Below are 27,827 nucleotides of genomic sequence, written 5' to 3' on the forward strand. Positions count from 1 at the left end.
ATTGAATGAGACATCCTCATGTAATAGTACAAAAGTCCGGTTTTTTATCCCGACTAAATTAGGGGACAAATTTTTGTATCTTTTCCACTAAAATTGTTACATGTTGTCTCTCACCATAAAACAAATTAATTACACCCTTAATATCCAAAAGTCCAGTGTAAAATTAGTATTTTTTTTTTTTTATCCATAATAGTGGCAGAAAACAACTTAGGGCTCTTGCGCAAACTATTAATAAGCTAGTTGGAACTTGGAAGTGTATATATAACAAACTAAAAGTTCATAAACTATTTGATGAAATCAAAATTATTTCCTAACAATTATGTAACTCCTAGCTTATAAGTTAAACTATATACCTATACTAACTTATCAAATATGAACTCATAACAAAGTAACTTTATCAAATGAGATCATTTACCAAATATCATAAAATAGCTTATTTTTTGGTTTAGTTGACTAGCTTATGACCTATTTTTCAACACACTCATGTAGTTACCAAACACTTGATTATTTGGAGCATCAATAACTGTCCTATACAAAACATCAAGAGGAGTTGAGAAAACATTTTGTTTATGAAACCAGTACATTCCACAAGTTTCATTCGAATGACACTAACATAGAAGAGGTTGCATGTAACTTTATTCAGTTTATTGCAGCAACAATCATAACAATAACTGTATTAACTGCAGGTAAGTTTATTAAACAGCTACTTTCCACTTAAGTATTGGCCTTGTTCAGAAAGTAGTTGTAAATTATAAGGCTAATATTTATGAAGAATAATATATATTCTTATATCAAGAGATAAGTTATCTCTTCATTTTACTAAAAATATGACATATATCTAATTCCTTCTTTCATCAAATATTATATATCTTTTTTCCTTAAAATATTGCTGACGTGTCAACATATTATAGATAGATATAACCTAATTTATCTCCTTATATCACGAGATACTTCATCCTAATATTTATATTGTAGCCAATTTGAATTGTTGTTCCAACAATCCATGGACACAGGCACCAATATAGCACTCAACTGTTTTTGTAGAGAAAGAACTTATCAGTTTCTTTTTGGATTTTCTGATGAGAGTGGAAGTGACTTTCTCTATTGTCATCCTGGAGAGCAAAATCTGCATTTCATCTTTTGCTTTTTCTGCCTTTATTTCATTGCAGTTTCCTAACTTAACCATCCTTTTCCCTTCAGTGAAATAAGCTGTTTTTAAATTATAATCCACAATCACCAACATAATATTGGAGTTTCCACATTATTGCACTAGTGTAAGGTTGGCCCGTTAGAGGGTGTGACTAGTCCACAGTGTATGACCCATAACTAAGGGGCCCAAATGTTTTACTTTATGCAACTAATTATAATTCATTATGTTAGTGAATTATTATTACTCCAAACGTAAATCTGTTTAAAATTTATTGGTCTTAATGATATTATTTATGGTATAGTTGATATATAATTAAAATAAGAGTATACTGAGAAAAGTATGAGACATTTTAGTATTCATTAAGAAGATGACTAAATAATATGTTGGATTCGAGTCCTCAATAAATGATCATAATCGAGTCTGAAAATAAATTGTATTTTATATTGTCACGATTTGTATGATATTTTTTTCAAAACTTATTTTAAAATATTACTTAATTAATCGCTCATTTTATTTCTTAATCATAATTTATTTAAAACCCTCAATTTTATTCTTGACTTCAAAGTTTCATATAATTAAATTTAGGGTGAAAATAATTTTCTCCTAACCACAAATGTCATCAACTAGATTATTTCATGTCCTATTTTAGCAGTTGACCCATACCATCAGCAAAGTACAGAATAGCCTTTTGGGCCCATAATCTATTTGGAAGCTATTTCATTTTCATCAATACACAATAAATTCTTATATTCTTACAATAAGACCTCGCTAGATTCCTAAAATAATAAAAAGGTTATGGATTCAATTTTTGGAAGTATTACTTATTGGGAGGGGTAATTATGAATTTCGAAAGAGACTTATCACTTAATCAAAAAGATGAAAAAATATCATTGGTAATACCAAAAAAAAATTATGATGATCATTTACAATATGACTTGATGAAGACATTTCTCATTAACTTATATTAAATGAGAAATGATTTTCCTTCATTACCAGTTTTATCATTCACTTTTAATTATCACTGACTCTTCAAAAAAGTAATATGGTAATATTAGTTATATATAGATCTTTACACGAATAGTGTAGACTACAAATACATGCAAATCATTTTGCTTAACTCAAAAGCTTCTAATTGATTATTGACGAAAATGTTCAACTCAGCACATGAATAGGCACACTTGAAAGAAATCTAATTTCCTCCACCAGTTTTATTATTCAAGAAGGGAAGTTTTCCTTGCACTTTCTCCTAAATTATTTAATTAAAATGGCAAAGTGGGTCCATTCTCACTTCCTAAATATAAGGCATTCTAGCTATGATCCTTCCTCATCAAGTTAATATCACATTAACATTTGTGATAAAGGACAAGTCAAGGAGTTGGAAGAACAACTCAAAGCCATTTCAGAAAAAGAAATATATGGACCGGATGTATATAAGTTTTATATAATTGTATTTAATATATTTAATTATCATTGACTCTTCAAAAAATAATCTAAATAAAATAATATATTGATTGTGTATAAATATTTACAAAGTAAATTTATTTTAGCCAATTACTGAACATTTTGTTGAGAAGTGCTGACCAATTGATCCTAATGTTGGTCTTGAAGATGGTTAAAGTCATTAGAAACATTTGTAGTCATCTTTCATGCAACTACGAAAGCTACATGTATTGTTTGATCACTAGACAATTAACTGCAAAGTAAAATTTTGAAAAATTGAAACTATTTCATTTGAAAATCAAACATTCTTTTGTTCGCACTAAACTAATCAAGGAGCTGAACCTGAAGCGATGAAGTTGAAAGTTCAAAGATCCAAAACTATTTAGACATTTTGATCCGAGTACAATGTCAATAAAGTTAATTAGATAAAGATTTACTTATCTTGATCTTTCAATGTATTTATTCAACATGTTAACTCGATAGATTCAACCCGTAACTAAATTAAAATGAAAAAAAAAAAATCCTTATTTGCAAACCATAAAACTTTCTATCTTTTTATGCGAAGTCTGAAAATCGTAAACCTAGCTCGACAATGGCATGAATGTAAGAACAAGAAGTCTAAAACATTTCTCATACATAGAATCTCAAATAAAACAAAGTTTGAATGATTTCCTGTAAGGAATTTTGGATCACACGTGTAATGTTTAAATGTGTTTAGGGTCATTATTTTATGTAATCAAATTAAAGTGATTTAATTCAAGTAAAGTATGTGGCTATAGACATAATTGTCATAAAAATTATTGCGTAGATACCTATAGGCAAAAATAAGAAAATTGAAAATGCATCACCCTTAATTAAAGGGAATGTTTGTCTTATAAATAGGGGTTGTGATCCCCAATTGTAGACAACATCTTAACACAAAACAATATGAACCATAACATAATTTATTCTCTTCATCTCATTAGAGGAGAAACTAAGGCTAAGGGTGATCTATAATTGGAATGTCAAATAACCTACATGTTCTACTATAAACATGCATTTGAATACAAGGACATATGATATTGAGTTGGTGGATACATCATGAAGGATAACATAAAGTTTATTTATCATATTCTCTATAAATACATTAAGGTACACTTCTGCTATAGTTTTATCTATATTTTTCTTAATGATTTGACATAAAAGATCTTGACAATATATGATGATAATATTCATCATCTTTAGTATATATTATATATCTTTTAAGTATATAAAATCTCCCACTATTAAGATTTTTCATCGTATGGTAGAGCATCAAATGACATAGAGAACTTATTATTTTATGATATGAACGACACTATAATAAGAATTGTGTTTACAATTGAGATCGGTTTCAAACCTTTTAAAGAGAAAGGAGTTAACGAGAAGTAACATTATTATAATATCTATAAACAATAAGTAGAATTCTCTCTTTGTCTTTGCTAAGTTTGTTGTTGTCAATTTTCAGGCAATTGCAAGAGCAACCACATCTTCCTTTTTAAACTTCGACTTATTCCAATAAATTTATTATCCCAAATCATTTTATAAAATGATGTCTCATATTTTTGAAAATATGCTAAGTTAATTAAAAAATTTAATGATTCATTATTTTTCTATTTTTTATCTATTATTATTGATACAAGAGAGAGTTCCCGACAATAAATATTAGTAAATACAGGGGAGATATCAGAAGCTGATATACTCCTATGAGCATTATGGCCAAAAGGAGAGACCTGTTTTTAAATATACAAGCTAAAGGGTAGAGCCCAAGGCAGATATCATTTCATATTTGAGAGAAATAATTATTAATTATTGAGAAGACTTTGCTAGGGAAGAATGCACCAAATGTTAGATTCTGACATTGTTAAGGAAGATGACTCACAAATAGAAGATGCGTGCACCAAGTGTGTGTAGGTGACGTATACAATTAGTCCTCTATATGTATTTGGATACTCTTACTAGAAAGTACTCTTCAATTCACATTCTTTATTCGCCAATTAAAATTTTTGTTTTTATTTTATGAGGAGCTAAAAAATTAATATAATTATTTTTATATTATAATTATATCATTGTGATTTATATTGTTTTATTATTGTCTCTTAACTATAAATAGTATAAATGAACAATAAGTCAGATACTATTGTATATAAATATCCACATGATGTGTAAATATTTCACCGTTTTATCAAAAAATGATTTATCCATAAAATGTATAAGTCACATCCCATATCTTCTTTTTTACATTTAATATATTATCATAATTCCTATTTAACTATTTCTAAAATTATAGCACAATAAAATATAATTAATATGCTTATTTTTATTAAATTTATTCTCATGTCCGGAGGTATTGTGATATCTATATGCTCAAATTTGTAATCCAATAAAATAAATATAATATATTTGTAAATTAAAAAAAATATTAATGATTTAAAATAATAAAAGATATAAAATTAAGTTTAATATCTATCGACAATATAAAAGTTTATTACATATCATGCATCATATGCTATATTTATGTATTAATTATCTTTTGACTATTGGAGAAATGTAATACACATAATTGATGAATAATGTATTGATCTTTAAAAACTTTACATCGGCAAAAAAAATATATATATATATTAATCTCTACAAAATTTATTATGAATTATAATTTTAAAATTAATCTTACACACTTAAAAGTTGAGTTTTTATTCCTTTAATTTTTTATTCAATTTGTAATTAAATTGAAAATTAACTTAAGGATAAAACATGACAATACAAAATTATTCTTCTAAGTACTAATTTCCTGTATTGTTTTTTTGATAAGTAATTAATGTATAAGACATGCTAGCTTTTTGACAAACAATGTTCAACCCATATTTCTTAACTCAAAAAAATTAATATTTCATAAATAGAAACCACATATACTAAAATCGTAAAAATATACAATTAATTATTAAAAAATAATTTACATTTAATTTAAAATAGATAATATGATAAACCAATTTTAGAGATGATAGAAAGTAAGTTGGAAAATGTAAATTACTGGTCAGGATAGAATTGAAATATTTTAAAATTATAAGTCAGTATTCTTTTAGCTATTTTAAAATTTATTCACCAGAGTAAATAAAAGTTAAAATCAATAATAGAAAATACAAAATTTTCTAGATAAATGCATGTAAGTTTTAGTTTATATAGGTTAATAGTATATATGTTATATTTTCCTACTTTTTCCTTCATATAATGACTAGTGCTTTGAATCAGTAGTTCGTGCCTATCAATTCATATTTTTATTTTTTATACATATTATTTTTGTGTTACATTCTTTAAAAAATAATTTAATATAAGAAATGTTACATAGAAACTCAATAGAGACCAAATATGTAAGAAGATTAATCAAATATAAAATTGAAGAAAAGATAAAAATAAGAATATGTGTAGAAGAATAATAATGTATTGTGAAAAAGAATAAAAAGTAATATTTACAAGTTTATGATGATTATTAATGGAGGAGTTACAAAAGGGTAACTTTGGAATTTGAAAAATTATGTTATGATAATTATTTATAGTTTTGGTTTTATATAGTATAGAATTATAGATATAATGATGATGACGATTCACATTATTTTCTGCTTGTTATCTCTTGTTATTAAGTAGGATAAAAATGTAAAAACTTGCATATTTTCTTAACTTTTTATAGAGATGGACAAAAATAATCAAATTTATTTTTCTAAAAATAAATTTAATCAAGAACGAAGATAATATCATCATTGACCACTCTTTTTTTTTAAGAAGCTCACTTTCCGTTAAACTTTAATGAGTTTTCTTGAATGAGAACTTAAAAAATAACTAAGTCCACTGAGATTTTGAGTATTTTCTTTATATTAACCAAGAATATTATCTTCCCAATTTGAATACAATTTCATGCACCGCTATTGTGTAAATATTTAGAGACGGTTAATATGTTTTCTATCTTTATTTTTTTTAATAAATTGTGAAATTACACAAATCATCTATGTTATAAAAATTGATTTGTGTTAGTAAATTCAATTGTTGAATCAGTCATTATATTAGTATGATACAATAATTATACTGGTCATGTAATCATCAATGTTATAAAAACCAGTCAAAATCAGTCACACTAACCGATTTTGAATTGAAATATTCTGGTTATACTAGCAGTTTTTTATTTAAAATTAATTTTTTAATGAAAAAATATTCATTTTTTTATTTATTTTTCCAGATTAATGTTAATATATTATATATGTATATATAGTTTTACCGATATGCATTTTTACCATATATCGGTTGAACCGCTATATCATTATACATGTAACATAACTGATTTGATGGATGATACAATATTAATAACCCTACAAATCACCCATCTTTTTTAAACCTACATAAATCATCTATCAATACATTACAGTAACTAACTATCTCTGGAATAGATAAGTGTAAATTCACAAACAAAAAAAATAATAAGTGTAATTAAGTTATACTAATATACTATGGAAACAAGTCTAAAAGTATAAGAGTCAATATTTATGTTTGTAATGAACCAAAACTAACGAAGAGTTATTAATTCTTATACTATTTGAATTTTTCATAAAATATCATATATTATTTTTAACTTAATTTCACTTATAACTATTTTTGTTTAAAAATTTATCATTTTCTCTCAAGTAATTAGTGTAATATATCTATAAAATTAGGGGTAATTATATTTACTCTTTTTTTTTTTTTTTGAAAAATTTATCATTGTAATACTGATCCACCAAATCATGCTCAGGTTATTATTCCCTTTTTCAATTCTCAATTTCAATTTTCACACTCATTCACCAATTAATAATTTATTTATTTTGCAATTTTTTTAGGGATTTCTCTGAAAACGCAAGAGTTATATGCATTGGTGTTTCTGGCACGGTATTTGGATTTATTCACGGATTTCATTTCCGTCTATAACACCGTTATGAAGGTGGTGTTTATAGTGAGCTCTTTGGCTATTGTGTGGTGTATGCGTTTTCACACTGTTGTTAAGAGAAGCTATGATAAGGAACTTGACACTTTCCGTCATTATTTTCTTGTTCTGGCCACTTTTGTTATCGCACTTGTGTTGAATGAGAAGTTCACTCTTCAAGAGGTACTTGATTCTTACAAACTCTATATTTTTTTGGGTTTTTATTATGTTTTATTGCATTTATGATTTCAATCATTGTTAAATATTTGAATTTCTCGATTATGTATCTTGCTATGTAAGTTGTTTTCGAATGAATAGACAGAGTAACAAGATAAAATTAGGAAGGAATGTGATATAGCGAAAGTTGAGTTAACACGATCTCTCCTTAGGTGTTTTGGCAATCCTAACCAAATTGGGTCGAGAACAAATCATGGTTGGTTTGGTTCTTGGGTTTGACTTTGATTGGAACCAAATTGACCCATAGGTCTGGTAGACTTAAAAAACACAAGACTATACAACACTATTTTTATAGGGACTTTATGAAGTCACTTACACCATTCATCTCCCACTCACATCTCACATAGTCACTCTTGAAATTGTCTTTGGTCTTTATTAATTACTTGCTCAATACTTGCCCTTACTCTCGCCACTGCACCTCACATCTCTCTCCCTCATGTCACGAGTGCTCGATGCACTCACCATTTAATCCGTTGCTACTCTCTCCCTCATCTCACAACTGTCCTCATCTCACAACTGTCCTCATCTCATGATCGTGCTTGACCGCCACTGTTGCTGGCAACAATGGGTGTTCTTCCCCATTTATTTGAGTTTGTAATCAAAATACTGTACTATTCCTTTTGCAAATTGTAGAATGAAGTTATCTTATTGAGTTGATATTGGAACAATAATAATAATTTCCTTCTCTTTTTTTACACAATTTTTTGTGCAATTTTAAACATCAGACCAAATAGACCTGACCAACCTAATCATCAGTGAGTTGGTTCAGTTCATGTTCGTAGATGAAAATGGCATTTACCCGACCCAACCAAGTTTGTTTTGTTCAAGTCTATTCAGCCAATGATACCTATCGAACCCATTCCATGTGCACCCTTATCAAGGAGAGTAAATTAGATGGAGGGTTGTCCAATCACTTAAGGCAGATGGAGATCAAAAGAAACTCTAGGTGAAATGATTAGAAGGATTTAGTAGTAATAATTTGCCCTATATACATGATTCACAAGTTTGATCCATGAAGTCAACTGATAGGATAAGGGGGAGACCACCCATCACTAGGGTGTATCATAGGAGGCCACGTGGCAGCGTGACGTGGCATTTGTAACTGCTGAAGCAATGTCTCTGTAACTGCAGCAGTGTAGGAAGTTAGGGGGCAGAAAGTATAAATAGGTGATCGGGGTTATTGTAGTTAGCTTTTGAGAATTGAGTAGAGGAGAGGGATTAATTCAGGGAATTAATCTTGTAACGTGCAATTGATTCAGGGAATCAATTAGGGTTCATCTTGTAATCTTCTCCATTCTTCAAGCAATAAACGAGGTATTAGTATTCGGAATCGAATTGATTCCGAATCGATTGTGAAATTTCCTTCTTCTTTTCTGCAATTCTGTGCCGGTGTTATCACTAGTATCAGAGCATCGATTTCGGTGCCCTGAAAACCGCTGCTGTTTCACCGAAAATTCATGAAAACTCGAAGTATGTCGCGTTCCGGAGAGAATTGGGAACAAGAAAAGGAAGAGATGAGAATGAGATTGGAATTGGCAGAATCGTTGGTGAAGAAGCATGAGGAACAAATGGCGGAAATGACCGCGAAAATGGACCGATATGTTTTCAGTGCCGAAGCAGAACACGGCGGCGACGCCGCGAGCTCCGTGAACGGCGGAATCCGTCGTGATAGCAACCAGAGGATAAACCGTGAAAGATTAAGGAGAGATGCGCGACACCGAGGAGAATCGCGTGATAATGAAGTTCGTCGAGGAAGAGCAGAAGCGCGAGGGGACATTTACAGTGATCGGGACGACTCCCGTGGTGTTGGCGTTCGTCGGAGAAGAGAGGTTCCTCGGAGAAGAGAGGTTCCTCGGGAAGACGAGTTCAGGGAAGGTGATTTCCGTGAAGACATTCACGACGAAAATGACAGCTCCCATGGCAATGGAGCTCGACGCAGAAGGGAGCTTCGAACAGAAGGGGAGTTCCGTGAGGGAGTCTTCAACGAAAATGAATTTCGTGGAGGAGTTCATGCTGGACAAGGTTCCCGTGCAGGGGGGCAGAACGGGGATGAGTTTCGTGGTGGTCTCCGTGGTGGTGATGAGTTCCGTGCAGGGGGACAGAACGGTAATGAGTTTCGTCGTGGTTACCGTGGCGGTGAGGAGTTCCGTACAGGGGGAGAATGGGAAGGAGTTTCGTGGTGGTCTCCACGGTGGTGAGGAGTTCTGGGCAGAGGTTCAGGATGGGAATGAGTTCCGAGGAGGTAACCGAGGCAAAAATGACTCCCGAGAAGGTATACACGGTGGGGGAGAGTTTAGGCGGGATACATGGAGGAAATTGGAAATTCCAATTTTCTCCAGTGAAAACGTGTATGGATGGACTCACCGACTAGAAAGGTACTTCCAGTTGAAGGAACTTACAGAGGGGAAGAAAATGCAGGCCACAGTTATGGCACTCGAAGGAAAAGCATTGAGTTGGTACCATTGGTGGGAAAAATGCAACCCGAGGCCAAATTGGGAAGGATTCAAGATTGTAGTGGTTCGAAGATTTCAACCGTCGATGATCCAGAATCCATTTGAGCAGTTATTAGCCCTCAAACAAACCGGGTCCGTTGAGGAATTTGTTGAGGATTTTGAGAAGTTTGTTGGGGCTTTGAGAAGCATCGATCCAGAGTTCACCAGGGGGATATTTCTGAATGGATTGAAGGAAGAGCTTCGAGCCGAGGTAAAGTTGTATGAGTTACAATCCTTATCCGATGTGATCCAGAAGGTGCTATTAATTGAGCAGAAGAATGCCGTTTTGAGTAGGAGGGGCTCGTTTGGGTATACAAGTCGGACCGGAGGAAATCAGAGGGCAAACCCTTACTCCAGAACGATAACCGTGGAATCAAAGCCGATGGGGGATGGAAGGTAGAACAGTTTCGGGGCGAGTAACCCAATTGTGCAGTCGGCACCGAAACCCGTCAGTGAAGTGGTTCGGCCGAGAGGGGGAGAATTCAAACATTTGACCAGCGCTGAGGTGAGGGAAAGGCGGGAAAAAGGGCTATGTTTTCGTTGTGATGAGCCTTTTACTAGAGACCATCGGTGTAAAAATAGGCAATTTCGAATGCTTATTTTGGAAGAAGAGGAGGAAGACGAGGAGCGTAGGCAGGAAGACAGTATAGATATAGCAGAGGTACACGATCTGAGGTTGTCCTTGTGCTCTATGTCGAGGTTCACTACGACCCGCTCATGGAAGGTCGAAGGGATGTTAAAGGGGAGGAAGGTGGTTGTTCTCATTAACTGTGGGGCTTCTCACAACTTCATAGCTCATGAGGTTGTACAGGAGTTGAGACTATTGGTTCAGAATACTCCCTCATATATGGTGGAGGTAGGAGATGGGCGTAAGGTGAAATGTAGGGGGAAATGCGCGAAATTGTCTTTTCAGATACATAATCTGGAAGTGATCCAAGACTTTTACCTCTTCAGTCTCAAGGGAGTTGACCTGGTGTTGGGGTTGGAATGGTTATCTGGTTTGGGAGAGGTCCAAACTGATTTTGGTAAATTGGAACTCATGATCAAGCAAGGCCAGAAATCGATCCGTATTACAGGAAACCCAGCCTTGGCCAAAACTGAGGTCTCATATGGTGCTTTGTTGCAGGTCATTCGAGTAGAGGGAGAGGGGTTGATTATGCATTGTGAATCCTCAGAGCCGAGAAAGGAAGATGTGGAGAGCACTCCGATCCGTATGTTGCAAATGCTGGAGGATTTTGAAGAATTATTCACAGATCCTACAGGGTTACCACCTGTTCGAAGGCAGGATCATGCCATACATCTGATCGAGGGGGAAACTATCCCCAATATCAGACCGTACAAATATCCTCACTATCAGAAGACGGGGATTGTGCCCTTGAGGACAAGTTGAGTCTTTTGGAGGGGGGTATTGATAGGATAAGGGGGAGACCACCCATCACTAGGGTGTATCATAGGAGGCCACGGGGCAGCCACGTGGCAGGGTGACGTGGCCATTTTAGTTGCTGAAACAGTGTGTAACTGCTGAAGCAGTGTAGGTGTTAGGTGTTTAGGGAGCAGAATGTATAAATAGGTGTTAGGGGGATATTGTAAGGAGTTTTTGAGAATTGAGTAGAGGAGAGGGATTAATTCAGGGAATTAATCTTGTAACGTGTAATTGATTCAGGGAATCAATTAGGATTCATCTTGTAATCTTCTCTATTCTTCAAGCAATAAACGAGGTATTAGTATTCGGAATCGAATTGATTCCGAATCGATTGTGAAATTTCCTTCTTCTTTTCTGTAATTCTGTGCCGGTGTTATCATCAACCTTGCCTAGTGGGAAAAGCCTTGGTTGATCTCCATGTTATTTTAAGGAAGACATCGGAATATGTCTTATATTGTGATCTGGTATATGGCTGCATGCTTAGATGATTAATTTGCTTGGTTCCTATAAAGTATTGGGCAGTGGTCCAGCTTAGTTATGTTTTGGTCACTGTAGTTAGGGGGATCTGAAATTTTGTGTGGTGTTGTTTATTGTTAGGAAGATTTATTTCTTCTTGAAGACTTGAACAATTTGTTGTTATAAACAGTTCTTCACCCATAGATCCTATTTCCTAAGTCTTCATTTTTCCTTTTGATGTTACATCATTATGTGCATTTGTCTAAACCTTATTTCTGTTTACTCATGTTGATAACCCTCTGTATTGCTTGAGTTCTGCCTGTCCTACTGGCTACTTTCCTGCTTTAAAAATTGCTTTGACCATTCTGCTATGTGTGTTCCATTTTCCCCTCTGACCAAATGCCAATGTGAGTAAATGTTGAAAAATTTCATTAACTTGGATTTGATATGGTTATTTTCTTGAGAAGTGTGATTTTTGTGTCAATAAATTTTCTGTTTTTTATTTGAATATTATGTTTACACAATAAAATCTCCCAATATTCCAGCATTGACTGAGATTCAGTTTAGGTTTGATTTTAGTCCACTCAACTTCTTTATTTGCATAATTATCTATGAAAGCCTATTGATTAATCTTTGAAGTTTCATATATTTGTTCTTACAAAATCTTCATTCAAATATAGTCAACCCAATTTTACAGTTTTTTGTTGAACACTGTTTAGTTTTCATCTGTCAAATTGAATCTAATTGTATTGCCAAACTTCTTTGAACATTAGTGGAAGTCTTTTGCCCTTTGTGTTTTCTGGCTAGAAATCATTTTTTACATGTTTGAATGTGGCTCTTAGAAAAGCAAGAGCACAAGGAAATGAGAACTTTATTTGAATTCATTGCAGATCTTATGGGCATTTTCAATATACTTGGAGGCAGTTGCAATACTGCCCCAGTTAGTTATGTTGCAAAGAAGTGGGAATGTTGACAATTTGACAGGGCAATATGTATTCTTTCTTGGGTATGTACACTTTCCTTGATGTTAGTTTCTCTTTTAAGATCTACCTTTATGTTTCGCTTGTTTATACCATAAACTCACCTTTATGTTGGTGGTTGTTAGCAGATAGTTCTCCCTGAGATATTGGGGAATCTTATACTAACATTGGTATACCTAAAGGACCATACTTTCTACCTTAGAATAGCTAAGAAATTAAACCCCTTAAAGTGATGTGTTGTGGATTATACCTCTGCTTCATTTGTAATATGGTTGTCAGCTGTTTTAACTTTTTCGGGTGTTCTCTGATTTGCAAATACTATTTATTGGGCTGAATAAGCATTTTTTTGCATATGTATATCCTATGTTGTGTCAAGTCTTTATGCTTGTGTAATTACTCTAGCTGTTAGCTGTAGAAATTATACAACTTTCTCAATTTGAACTTTTGTTAGATATATACTAACTATTCTTAAACTGCAGTGCATATCGTGCATTTTACATTCTGAACTGGATATACCGCTATCTGACGGAGCCGATTTTTACTAGATGGATAGGTAAAAAATGCTGAAGATAAGATCTACTGTTGAAACTCTAGTAATTATCTGACTTGATTATTGTTTTTACAGCTTGCGTGTCTGGTATTGTTCAGACATGTGTGTATGCAGATTTCTTCTACTATTACTTCATCAGGTAAAGACATTTATCTGTTAAGTTCTTCATGTTTCTGCTTTGCTGATATAACAAATAGGTAATATCATAAATTATGTTTTGCAGCTGGAAGAACAATTCAAAACTAAAGTTGCCTGCTTGAATTAACTGAAGGTGTTTTGGAATTGAACTGTTTTGAGATGAATCATTGTTGGGTTTCTAGATAATGTTAAAGAAAGACGATACATAGGCGGCTCTGGCCCCCATTTATGACTGGGGTAAGTGGGTTTTAACTTCTGATGAATTGGGTTTTAACCCATCTCATAGCAACTCAATATTAGGTAAAATGCAAATATTATATGTTCTGTAGATTCACATCTGCGTTGCATGCTATTGTATTTTCACTATTTTGTAGGCAAGTTATGATAAGAAATTATTAGAACTACACTGTAAAAAGTATACACATTCTACTTTTCCATAAGGTAGCAAATGAAAAAAGTTGAATCAGAATATTCATGTAAGGTGATTATTCTGTCTACTTTTAGGTGATAATAATTGGAAATAATGTATTTTGACCTTGGCCACACCATAGGTAGACATGTTTTCAATGGTTCTTTAGCCTCTGCTCATGAATGCTCGCTCCACCTGTTTTATAAATTCACTTTCCCTACTTGTGGTTTGCATGGTTAGCATATAACCATTTTTTGTTAAGACTTTGTCACCTTGTGTTTTATTTCATCCATATTTCAATAGAACGTACATTCAGCAGCACTTGAAAAAAACACCATTCTCATACTCATCGTTCTCTTTCATGTCTGCTTCTTTTAAACAAAAAAATGACATTTTTTTCTGCCTAGATTGAATTATGTAACAGTAACCGATCATTAGTCTAACTAAGTGGGGTGACTATATTAACAAAACATTGATTCTTAAAACATTTCCTAATTATTTCGCCTATCCTCTAGAATTTGGTCTAACCTCCATTTATTAGGAACTTGTAATGATTTCCTCCACATATATTCAAATCACTAAAGGTGTGATTTTACCATTTATTTCTAATTCTATCTTATCTAATATGTTCATTAATCCAATACAACATTCACATTTTGTTATATAAAATTTATTTTCTTGTTGTCATTTTATTCTCTAACATTCACTCTTTATAACTAAAAAGCTAAGTATAAAATCTGTAACTCCTATAGAGTTCAAAAGCTTTTTTGTTGTTGTGAAAGTAGGGGCTTAACCCCAAAAGAAGCAAACAAAAGACATGCAAACTATATCCTAACGAAACAAGTTCCTGAAGCTTCTGCAAGAAGCAAGGTCTGCAGCTCAGGAGGTGGCTCTTGGACAAGAAGCAAATCCAAGTCTTGTTGAGCACTAGTCTTGGCCAAATAATCTTCCCATAGAATATCCAACAAATCTTTTAGAATTAGATTGATAGTTGGATTTTGAAGGGGAACGAAGGAAAATGAAAGACTTGGGAGTCATCTCACAAGTGTATTTCATGACTTTTAAGTCTTCTATTTCCTTTACTTCCCTTTCAAAATCTAACTCCCAAATTAACTCTTACATTCCAAATTGGGCTGGATTCTCTCCGGTATTAAACCCTCCAGTACTAGAATATGATACGAAAAGTTTAAATTTTTTAATATTATTTTATTAAAAAATAAGTAAGATCTAAAATGTTTATTTTTCCATGCCAAATGTCAAGATCTGTATTTATAATTAACTTTCCTGTAGGAATCATCTTCACTCTTCCAAATTAACGAAGCATACACATGAAAAGAGGAAGGGGCTCCAAAACAAGAGAGACTGCATACAATGAATCCGAGTAGCAAACGACCTTTCTAAAGCCCTTAATCCATGCAAGCCTCAATCCATAAAATATTCATAGTGTCCATCTTAAGAATGTTTGTGAAACCTACATGCCTCATGAGTCCCACTATCCAATCTCCTTTGTGGTTTGGATACCCGTCGAACATTATCCACAAAATGTTGATTGTAACTCAACAAGCAAAAACTATCTCTCGGAACTAAAATAGAAGCCATCAAAACATCTAAATGAGTTTGCTTCCCTTCAATACATCACATGTTCCTATCAACCTGAATACCCAAGATAGTTGTTAGAGCGGTGAAACAAATAGCTTTTAAAACAGATTTGGCCCAGTCCAACAGTCCTACAGTTTGAAAACAACACATGATTATTGTTAAAATAGAGATTACTTGTCTTCATTTCTATACCGCTCCAATAATCCAATGAAAAAATATCATTTAATTAAAAAAATCAAATTAAAAAATATAAAATAATATTTTTTATTTTATTTGGAGAAAAATTTTATTCGTTAGAAATACGAGAACATATTTTTTTTGGGAAACAGAATTCGTGTTTGTTCTTTATCATTAAGCTATACAAATAATTTGTGTGACAAAAGTGATATCCCAACTATAGTTTAATAAAATTTTGGTACCTATGAAAAAAATTGAATAGAAAAAGCATAATTAAAATAGTATTATTTTTTATTAAGTATCAAAATTTTATTGAATAAGATATGTTTGAATATATTATATCTGATCAGTGTTTACAGCTTTTACCAAACTTTTCCTGCTAAACCACAAACTCTCAGATTGTGAAGAACCGATTCTGGTTCCAGATTGCACGTACTACAAACTGAAGTATGCAACATGTCTTTTTGGTTACGCAGCACATTAGTAGAAACTAGAAAGAGCCTTCTAACATATAAGCCATATCAGAAACAAAATCTTTTAGGAAGCTTTTAAACCTCAAATCCATAACCAAGTCAGATAGTTATCACTAAGGATGGGAAGATATCAGACCGCTTATCAGAAGCTATTACTTGACCTCCACGAGTTAGCCACTTATAACTTGATCTAGAAGTATAAAGTACCCAATAAATCACAAACCCATACCTCATAGTCGTCCATATGCATATTCAATAGCACCTCTTTGGCTAAAATCTCTTCAAAAAGTGATGTTGACATGCTAGTATACATCGAGTTAAGATTCCACACACCTTCAATGTAGACATATTTGCCTTCCCTAACATAATTTAATGAAATATGAGTAATAATTATGAGGAAAAAATAGTTTACCCTTCAAGTTTGGAAGGACTTTATGCACTTTACCCATAATTTAATAATTAATACAATACAATACATAGGAGTTACTAACTAGTTCAGGAGCTAAAACTTGTTGATTTAACTTTACAGTTGATGTAAGAGATGAGATGATAGTACATTCGTAGTATATTTACTCATTTAGAAATTAGATTGAGAAATTTCTTGTCCTTTTATCATCATACATTGTTCTCACGTTGTGTTGTCCTGTGCTAGACATAAATTGTGATATAATGTTATGGATAAGAGTAACATATCAGCAATCAGAGTGGCGCAGCGGAAGCGTGGTGGGCCCATAACCCACAGGTCCCAGGATCGAAACCTGGCTCTGATATTCAGAGAAAGCTTCCAAAGAACTTTTTTCTTTTGCTTACGAGCCTCTTTAAACCACCGAATCTGAACACCCAAAAAATACCACAAATTTTGTGATACTGTTTTTCATATTGCAACGTGCAATCTGGAGACTTTTTTTTCATTTGTTTAAGGAATACGACCTCTATTTTATTTATGTGTAATAAAAATATATTTTTGGGGTATACATGAATATCTTAATTTTGGATATTTGATTAATTTGTATATGTAATGAGGTAGTTGCATTGGTGTGTTGGTATAGTAAGACCTCACTAAAATTGCTTGATAAGTCAAAATGTTAAATGTTCAATATATATGAGAGACATTTATTGAGAATGATAGTCATATATTCTGAAAAAGATTAGTTTTTTACCTATAAAGTAAAAGATATCTTTAGTTATAGGAGAAAAGATAGTTGCATTGTTGATATGACTTAGGGGAATACGATTTCTCTATAATCTTTTGGGGAATATGACTTCATTCTATAAAAAATCCTTTGATATTTAATTATTTTTTTGGGAAATATGACCTCTTTATCATATATTGTTATATTGTTACTGAAGCAATTTTCTTATTGGTCTATTTATAATTTAATAATAGGCTAATAGAGGTTCGAATCCTCTTTAGTACCAAAGAGATGAATGTTATTTTTTCTTTATTTTATTATAACACTCATTTCTCGAGTATTGGAAATGAGTCCAATTCGCCTAATAGTATTTTTATTAATGTTATATATAAAATAATAATATTTATATTAAAATAGTGTAATCTGAATTTTATTATATAATATAATTAAATATGTTGATCTGTATGTTTTTTTAAAATTTCAGAGTTTAACATTTTCATGAAAAAAGTCTGATTTAACTTATTATGTTATAGACTAAATAATAAATACTAATAAACTGTATGACATCTTTTAATCTTATAGGTGATACATACCTTTAAAATAGACTTATTTTGTTTGGTATATAAAATAACTTATTTTGATACATATTCTAAAAACAATCCTATTTAGATCAATTAGCCCTAAATTGAATGTACAATCGAATATTGGGCTTAGGATAAAAAGATAGATAAAATACCTTCTAGAGAATTTGAGATTATTAAGTGTACCCCATCTTAAAGAAACATTTGTTAACGTTTGTGGTTTATATGAACCCTGCCACTACAAATATCACATTAACCACAAACTTCAAAGCTTGTTGTTGATACACATACCTTCGAAATGGAATGGTGCTCCACCACTCTCTCTTCTCCCACTTCCACTCCTGTTTTCAATTTTAAGGTTACATTCCTGATTATGTCTTTTATAGAAGAAAGATAAAAGTCACTTATTAAATTTTTTATCACTTTTGTACTCAATGCTAAGTTATTTTGATGGACTTAATTTGCTTGAATTTTCAATCTTTTTGGTTTTTTACAAAGCCAATCCAAAAGACGTTGTTTAATATTATGTTTTGAACCTCATGGTTCTATAATTTATAATTATATGGGAAGTTCATTGAATATTTTTTCTGAATATGGTTGAATTTCTAAATTATTTTTTGGAAGAACTTCATGGTGATTTAGAATTCAGAATTGATCTGTGAACTGGATGCATTCTTATCCTTATCCATGCATGGTGATTGATTCTAGTGGCAGTTATTGCTGAAGTTGAAACTTGTTACTTCATCATAGCTAGTAAAAGTTTGGTACTTCTTTGCCACTGATATCATTTTTGGTTTAACTTGTTGCAGAGGACTAAATTGCCTAGTCGAATTTTGTGTAACAAATCTTCACACCCTTTTTTGGCTTCATCTGCACTGTCCAAACCATTTCTTCAGATTTATGGTAGACCTCAGAATTTAATTAACGAACGAAACTCGACCAGACTCTCCTCTGGAACATTTAGAGCTACCATATCAGCTGAAGCTGGAAGACAAGGTTGGGATTTTGGTAGATTCATAAAAACACTGTATTTCTTCAATGGACCGCCATCTCCTGCTAAGGTAACATTTAACGCGATTTTGAACTAGTATAACTCATAGAGTAGTAGAGAGAAAGAACTGAAGAAATATGGCATGGATCAACTAATGCTTATACATTATCTCTGAATTGTGAAGTTCTTTGACTTTCTAGTTGAGAAACTATCCGATCCTTCCCCAAGTAAATCGGTTAACTCAATGAGAACTTCGGATATTGTACTCGTAGCTGGAGCTACTGGCGGTGTTGGTCGAAGAGTGGTTGACATATTGCGGAAGAAAGGAATTCCAGTCCGAGTCTTGGTATTGTTTTTCACTTACCTTGCTCACAATTTTAACTGCAAATATATTTATTTGCTAGATAAGAGAATCTTAATTAAAAGAATTTGGAAAAAATCTTCGACTTTTTCAATCTGTTGGAGTTGGTTATTAAATTCAATTCGTAATATATATTAAGTTTCTGTTATCAGGTTAGAAATGAAGAGAAGGCAAGGAAGATGTTAGGCTCAGATGTTGACTTGGTGAGTTGCTTTAATTGAATGTTCTGAAATAATTCAAAGATGATCAAGTGAATATGTACTTCCTATGTTACAACTATTTGCTTTAGGTTCCTAAAATTCCGAAAATTTATACCTTGTTAGTTATCACTTTGTTGTCAAGTAGATGTTGTTAAACTAAATATCATTGATCCAACAAGAATGAAAGATTAGCGTTGGTTCCAGATAGTATATGTTTGTGTCGGAAGAGATAATCACTCGACTTCCACTTGTTAATCTTCCAATTCTTTACTATTTTTTGCTTAGAGGTGGAAGATTCATAAATCCAGAAATTATCTATTACTTATATTTTTTTTTAATTTTCAAATTGTCTATTACTACATATAAATTGTTAATTTATTTACCCTTTCTAAGGTTGTTGGAGACATTACAAAAGATAGCACTTTGATCCCTGAATACTTCAAAGGGGTGAAGAAAGTGATCAATGCTGTTTCTGTCATTGTTGGCCCCAAGGAAGGAGACACTCCAGACAGAGCAAAATACAGCCAAGTATATCCATTAGCTTCATAAAAATATATTTGATTTTTTTTACACATAAATCAATGCTTATCTAACACCAAGAAATGAGCTTATTAGTTTGACTTATATCAACCATTTGCTTTCCTCATTTGCTTAGTTATGTAATTGGTTTCTGAAGGTTTTATAACTATTTCTCTCTAATAGAATGAAATTGTTTATGGTGCAGGGAATTAAGTTCTTTGAACCAGAGGTAGGTAACTGATTTTCCTTTTGATTATTGGCACGCCAGATATGTTTGTGTGTATTTAAATTGGAAGTTAGATGGTTTGCAAGCTCATTGTGTAGAATTCGAGCAGCTTTTTTTTAGTGATTGGTTATTAAAAAATGAAAACAGATAAAAGGTGATTCACCGGAACTGGTGGAGGAACTGGGAATGAGAAATTTGATCAAGGCTGTGAAGGACAATCTTGAGCTGCCAAGGGGAAAGCTGTTATTTGGACTTGAAGGTAAATCTAGATAACAATAACAATTTATTATAAGTTATTCAACTTCTAATTTGCTTGATCTAATCTTTCAACGAATAAATGGCCACCAAACTAAACATGTTGAGGCACTTAAGTTCATGCGTATAAAAGGACTTGTTTTCTAATGACCTTGGAGACATGTTCTAGTAGGAATACAATTTAGAAGCTGACATAGTGGATTGAGCAAAATAAAAAAAAAGATTAGTTTGCTAATGACCTTTGTTGCATTGCATCAATGGGTTGGCTTTGTGCTTGAAACATGCTATAGTGTGTATATTTAATTTTGGTTTGCAGTAAAAAAATCAAGCTCTTAGAATGTTACATCTCTGCATCCTGTTTATAAAATTAGTAATTCTATTTGTTTTGCAGGCAATAATTTTCAGCAGCTCTCTTGGGGTTCTTTAGATGACGTCGTAATGGGTGGAGTTAGTGAAAGCACTTTTCAAATTGACCCAAGTGGTGGTGAAAAAGGTGGACCAACTGGGGTTTTTAAAGGTTTGTGTCAAATTCTTGCAACAGCATGTGACTGCACTTTTGCGGGATAACTTGTCCTGTGTTTTACTGCTCAAAATAACACAGTTGTATGTCTAGTCCAGGTGTTGTTTCAACGTCAAATAATGGCGGCTTTACGAGTATCAGAACAAAGGTAAACGACAATTATTTAGATTAGCTTCTCGATGAGGCTTGACAATGATGTATTTCATTTCCATGAAGAATCTGTTTCTTCAATTATAGTTTAGAAGTGTTTAACTTGTGTTATTTAACTTCTTTTTTGTTAACTTGTTTTTTATGGTCATAGATCGAACATGTTCTTCTATATCACCTTTTTGCTTCATATCCCTTGGAAAGATTGCAGAAGTGGTCTTTTCTTTTTCTTTCCTCCATTGATAATGTTGAATGATTTTTCTCACTTCTTTAGTGAGACTGGGACAGAACTATCTGATCGTTCATTCTTGAAATAGTGCTTATGTCGTGGAAGTGTCTGGCTTTGACTATGTATAAGTTTCTTGTGTTTCCTGCCTAGAACATGCTGTTATCTTAGTTGCTTGTAGTGAACAGATTTACGGATTTTTCTTTTGTACGTAACATATATCGTGATTTCACTTTAACCAATTAGTTTAGGAGACTGAGTTTTCATATGGAAGGGAGATAGTTTACATACTTGTTTTTCAGAATTTCTCAGAAGCTGAGGATCTTTCTGCATATGATGGTCTGGAGTTTCGTCTAAAAGGTGATGGGCATAGATATAAACTGATTGTTCGCACAAGCCGTGATTGGGACACTGTTGGTTACACTGTAGGCTTTGACACTGTGAAAGGCGAATGGCAATCGGTAATTAACACCTAATGCAATAGTTACATTCTATATTATCTATCTAAAACTCTCGAGTTTTATTCTTTTCTCTGTTATAGATTAAATTGCCATTCTCTTCTCTGAGGCCTATATTTCGAGCAAGAACTGTGTCTGATGCTCCACCATTTGATCCAAGAAATGTTGTATCACTGCAGGCATGGCTCCACTCTTAGTATTTGTTTTACGTATTTTGGCTTAGTAATCTTGCACATTGGCTCTTAATGATGTACCAAAATTCTCTGCAGCTCATGTTCAGCAAGTTTGAATATGATGGTAAATTAAATGAAACTTTTGTGGAAGGACCATTTGAACTTCCAGTATCTAGCATACAGGCATATACTAAGGAACCAAAAACACCCAGGTACAGCACTATCTTTTGGGTTGTATTTCCTGTCCATTTTCCCGGGATATGTTTAATCTTTTGCTTGTATACTTTTTTGTGTCACATTTAGATTTGTACACGTGGGCTCCGCAGGAGTTACAAGACCTGAAAGACCTGGACTTGATCTAAGTAAACAGCCTCCTGCCGTACGATTAAACAAGGAACTGGGTTATATCCTCACATTTAAACTAAAGGTAGAAAATTAGTGATGTCGCTTTGTTTGGCGATATATTACCAAATGTTGAGGTCTCCAGTTTGCAAAAACTGTAGGTCTGTTAGGCCTCTGGTCTGGAAAACTGGTTTGGTTTGTTAAGATTTTTTCAGATATGAAACTTGAAACTGTGAGGCCTTGTGCAGTTACTGAGGAACCTTCCTGAGCCAATCTTATCTCATATCATTACTCTTATCATTTTTATGCATGTGCCTATGTGAAAACTTCATCTGATGGAGTCGTTTTTGGTACGAGGACCTCATGTATCATTTGTTGAACTCCTGCAGTTTATGTAAATGGTTAACTATTAAACTTCACTGTAATTTCTGCGTGGCCATTTTTCCCACTTGTCACTAAAGTATACATAGAAGAAAAGCATTCCTTCTCCCGAAAGGGATGCTCTAGCTTCTAGGAACCTCCTTCTCCCTTTTAAATTATGGAACTCTTATTACAGTGTCACATGCTTCCTCCTTTGCTTACAGTGCTTAATTTTACCATAGGGTGAGGATTTACTTCGAGAAAGTGGCATTCCCTATGCAATTGTGAGGCCTTGTGCGTTAACTGAGGAGCCTGCTGGAGCTGATCTTATCTTTGATCAAGGAGACAATATTACGGTATTGTGTAAACAGAAAAAATGAATGATTTTCTCAGTTCAAGTGCTCTTGCCATACTATCAATGTTTTGTCAACGAACATGATTTATTATAGAGTATTATGACGTCGTTCGATCTATGTAGCCGATCACACTTAGTGGGATAAAGGCTTGGTTGTTGTTGTTGTTGTTGAAGTGCTCTTGCTATACAATTTATCTCAAAATGTTTCTGCATACTTTTAATTTTCAGTTCATTGCAGATCTCTTATAGTAGATTAGGTTTTCACCCCTTTCTCATTTTGCCAATTTAATGTAAAAATTATTAGGGTAAAATATCAAGAGAAGAGATTGCTCGTATCTGTGTAGCTGCACTTGAAAGCCCTTATGCATCTGACAAAACATTTGAGGTTAGCATCTTCATTTATTGTCTCCTATTTTTCATAATGTATGTAATATTTTTATGTTTGTTAGAAGTAATGTGAGGTTATTGAATCTGGTACCTCCTTCTGGAGAGGAGTTATCTCCATCAAGTCTTTATTGCATGTTTGGATTTGATTATTTTGGAGAAAATAATTGTTTTTTCTTCTCAAAAGCGCTTTTAGGAAGGTTTTGATTATAAAGGACAGTCTAGTGCATTGGTTTTATATGGGTCTGGGGAGGGTAGATGTACGCTGCCTTGTCCCCAAACGGAGACGTTGTTTCCGTGAAATGAACCCATGACCTCTTAGTCACGAAGCAGCAACCTTGCTGTTACATCGAGGCTTACTCTCGGCCAAATAGTCCTCCCGATTTATAAACTGAGATCAAATAGTCCTCCCAACATACTTTGATTCTGCACAGTCTCATTCTAGTTTGAAAGAAACTCATAATTTACATGTATTGCAGGTTAAAAGTGTTATTCCATTTAGTGAGCCATTTACTATAGATCCAGCAAACCCTCCTACAGAAAAGGACTATGACATATATTTTAAAAATTTGAAAGAAGGTATTACTGGGAAAGAAGCCCTACAACAAAGTCCTGTACCTGTTTAGTTGTCCTTCAATGCAGTTCAGAGAGCTACACATGATAATCTGTGTCCAAAGAAATCTAAATTAGGCAAATAACACTGCTATGATACTTTTTAAATCAAGTTTGACATGCATTTCACCTTACAACATGCATGTATATATATTCTATGTGCATGGTTTCATTTTCCTCTCAAAGAAAGACATACACGGAGTTGGACAAGCCTAATCTTAGAGTTTGCCAAAATCCACACAACACTTGTAGAAGTAACTTTGTTTTGACTGTAACATGTTAATATCTGTATGTTACTTGTCCAAGATGAAAGAAGTTTGATGCATCAGTTATAAGTTTTTACTCACATTAGAAAACCGTTATTTAATTTCATCAAATCTAGTGTTGGATATAGGAAGTCGCACATGGCCTCCCTTATTTTATGTGGTATGGTTTATTTCTCTCATAATTAGATTTGAGATGAAACTTTAATACAATATTAGAGTTTAAGTTTGACTTTTTTGGTGCCATGGATCAGAAGGAGTCATGTCTCTGATATGGTTTGGGAAATTGATCCTCTAACCTTGCCAAAATAAAATAGTGCCTTTAATGTATTTTTATACTAATTTCAAAACAAAAATTGATAAAATTTTGATCAACACTAAGATTTGACTAATAATTACTACAAGAAAAGAATTTCTTAGAAATTTAATCAATATAAGAGTGTTAATTTTTTAAGACAACTAGTATAACTAAATTACCTAGACATATTTAGTGTTAAGACTCATAAGACTCATTCCACTACGAATATTGCTATCTAATCTTACAAATTCAAATGAAACTGCAATTCACCTGTTAAGATTAACAAGGTGTACAAGCTTAGTCTCCACATTTTCTAGGCCTTAGGCCGAATAAAAATGAGGTCTCTTTAATTATCAAAAACTAACTATTTGGTTAATTTATAAAAAATAATTTAAAATTTTATAATAAAATTTAAAACTTTTAACTCATGCATATTATGAAGACAATAAAAATATGGAATGAAAATTGAACTTTTCTTCATTTAAATTGCCTTATAAATCGGGAATGGATGAAAACTAAGGTGGGTTGGATACTAGAATGTAGAATGCGTTGGGTAAAGAACTAGGGGAATTATGTTTTCTTAGGGAGAGATCCATTTACTCTAAGAGTAAATTTTTTACTTTTTATCATAACCATTAATTTTATGGACATTTAATGGTTTAGACCTCCTCATAATTCAAACTATTGGATTTCCCAATAATTAATGACTAGGATGACTAAGATGAAGAGTAAACTTAAAAAAACTTACTCTTGGAGTAAATGAATCCATACTCATTTTCTTATATTAAAATACTTCTAATTAAAATATTAATCATGGTATGTTTGGGTAATAATGAGTATATTTGGTAACATACTAACTAACTTGTAAGCTTGTCATTTAGCTTGTTTAGTGTTCCACCCCGGATAGACTGGGTGGATATCTGACCAAGGACGTGATATCACTACCGAACAAGATCAAACGATGTTTACCGCATGGGTCATTAATACACATCTGACACATCATTAATGTGCTTCTGACGCACCATTAATGTACATCTGACTCGCTATTAATGCGTCACTGATATGCCACCTGCTACACCGCCTACAAATTCTATCTACCCCTGACAGATTGACAATAACAGACCTGTAGGATGGTGAAGGACAACCTAATGCATGCCTACCCTACTCCTATAGCACATCCTGAATCACAACTAGCCAAGGGCCAGATGGCCCGTCCACCATCCCAAAACTATACATAGGGAATTCCCACACATGAAGTATCATTATGATCTCACTCTCACATTTATTACTTGTATTCTTACTCTTTACTCTCATCTCTCTCATATTTACTCTCATTACGTCTCATACTGACTTGATTGTCGGAGAACCTTTTCAGGTACCTCCACCGACGAGTTCAAGCTCCATTCCGACCAATCTCTAGAAGCAAGCTACTAAATCAGGTTCCTAGTTCCAAGAACTTTCGATCTATACCAAACTACATTGGGGCTGTATGTGGTTTACCTACACCATGGTGACCACCCGAAACTAAGTAAAACCCCTCAGTCAAGTAGAACCAATTACCACAAACATGTCTCCCAACCACCACACTTTATCCATTGATCCTCCAACACAAATACAACCTTCCCAACAAGCCAGTCAAAACCACCCTTCAAACCCTACCCCAGAACTACCTACTACTCCACAACTCCTACAAATGATCCAAACTCAAGGCCAAATCATCGAGCAACAAGCCCAACTACTAGTTGAACTCCGTCAACATAAACCTGAGTCAAACAACAGAGCCTCACGGTCAGTTGCCGATGAGCACTGTGCCAACTTTGTTGCAGAATCTCGATCTATACCCACAAGCTCCCTAAATACAAAAACAACACATACCAACCATCCATCCGACTATAATCCATTGGGAGCCAAACACCCCTTTACCGAGATAATTATGTCTTCTCCCTTACCTGAACACTTAACCCATCCAAACAACATTGACCAGTATGATGGAACGTCTGACCTACAAGACCACCTAGACGCCTTCGAGACAACTATGCTTTTCCATGGGGCGACCGACCCCATCATGTGCTGAGCTTTCCTCTCACTCTGGAATGCACTGCCCTGCAATGGTTTACTCGGTTACCACCAAATGTGAGCATCCATTTGTGTCCACCCCATAAAAAGTCCAAAACTTTTAAAATAAAAAATAATAGAATTCCGAAGATGATTTTATAAAAATAATAATAAACATGTTATGTTAAGGTTCCTAAATCTAAATGATTAGGTTAACCAAAATAACAAAGCCAAAATAAAAAGGTCAAACGAGTTAACCAAAATTCAAATGTAAAGTAACTGAATTCTAAAAAAAAAATGATTTTTTTTAATAATAATAAATAATAAATAAAAATAAAAGGTGAATGAATTAAAGATTTAATTGGATTATCAGATAAATTAAATATTTGAAACATGTAATTTAAATTGTATGATATCAATTTGATTAAGTTGTGTGAATCACCTTGATAAAAAAGTAAATCATTAAGGATTCAAAAATCAAATTAGAGATTGCACTATGAAAAACACATATCATATCAAATCGATTGCATCTCAGTATGAGCAAGGTAAGAATCACAATTATATTAGAAAAATGATATGGAGATTCGGTATCAAATATCTTTTGTGATTTAAAAAGATTATCTTCACCTATTATTAAGTAATGCAATAATATTAAGATGATTTAGAATCGATTAAAAATATTATCTAAGAAAAAAAGATTTCTAATTTTATGTTTAGTAGAGCCAAATATTTAGTTTTACTCACCGGGGGTATTACAACAATTTTAGGTTTTGGAAAAATTATTAATCATTCGAGGTATTAACACTCAATTTGGATTTCTACTTTTTAAATAATTTTAAATTTGAATTTTTTGTATTAAATGTCATAATCAGGAAAACCCT

At 33.0% G+C, this 27,827-nt stretch overlaps 2 protein-coding genes and 1 non-coding gene across 4 annotated transcripts; all 3 read left to right on the forward strand.

Moving 5' to 3' along the window:
- On the forward strand, nt 7,367-14,300 carry LOC109344459 (ER lumen protein-retaining receptor A-like; the record flags this gene model as incomplete). The annotated part of the gene is made up of 6 exons (XM_019583280.1): nt 7,367-7,385; nt 7,471-7,736; nt 13,052-13,167; nt 13,621-13,694; nt 13,767-13,830; nt 13,915-14,300. Coding segments are annotated over 6 exons (576 nt in total), but the record flags the coding sequence as incomplete, so codon positions are not given.
- Nucleotides 17,186-17,257, forward strand: TRNAM-CAU. The gene has a single exon. It is a non-coding gene; the product is annotated as a tRNA-Met (tRNA).
- Nucleotides 18,441-24,655, forward strand: LOC109348675. 2 transcript variants are annotated; one of them, XM_019589198.1, is made up of 16 exons: nt 18,441-18,559; nt 19,011-19,262; nt 19,377-19,538; nt 19,706-19,756; nt 20,147-20,281; nt 20,478-20,501; nt 20,646-20,757; nt 21,145-21,270; nt 21,372-21,421; nt 21,949-22,107; nt 22,188-22,283; nt 22,374-22,489; nt 22,581-22,704; nt 23,222-23,335; nt 23,639-23,719; nt 24,198-24,655. In XM_019589198.1, the coding sequence occupies exons 1-16, from the start codon at nt 18,500-18,502 to the stop codon at nt 24,342-24,344; spliced, it is 1,809 nt and encodes a 602-aa protein (XP_019444743.1). In that variant the 5' UTR covers nt 18,441-18,499; the 3' UTR covers nt 24,345-24,655. The 2 variants fall into 2 exon arrangements, with proteins under 2 accessions (XP_019444743.1, XP_019444751.1); XM_019589206.1 differs by lacking the exon at nt 18,441-18,559 and having other exon boundaries at nt 19,146-19,262; nt 19,393-19,538; nt 24,198-24,578.

The sequence above is a fragment of the Lupinus angustifolius genome, chromosome LG01 (assembly GCF_001865875.1).
Source record: "Lupinus angustifolius cultivar Tanjil chromosome LG01, LupAngTanjil_v1.0, whole genome shotgun sequence".
NCBI classification, from domain to species: Eukaryota; Viridiplantae; Streptophyta; class Magnoliopsida; order Fabales; family Fabaceae; genus Lupinus; species Lupinus angustifolius.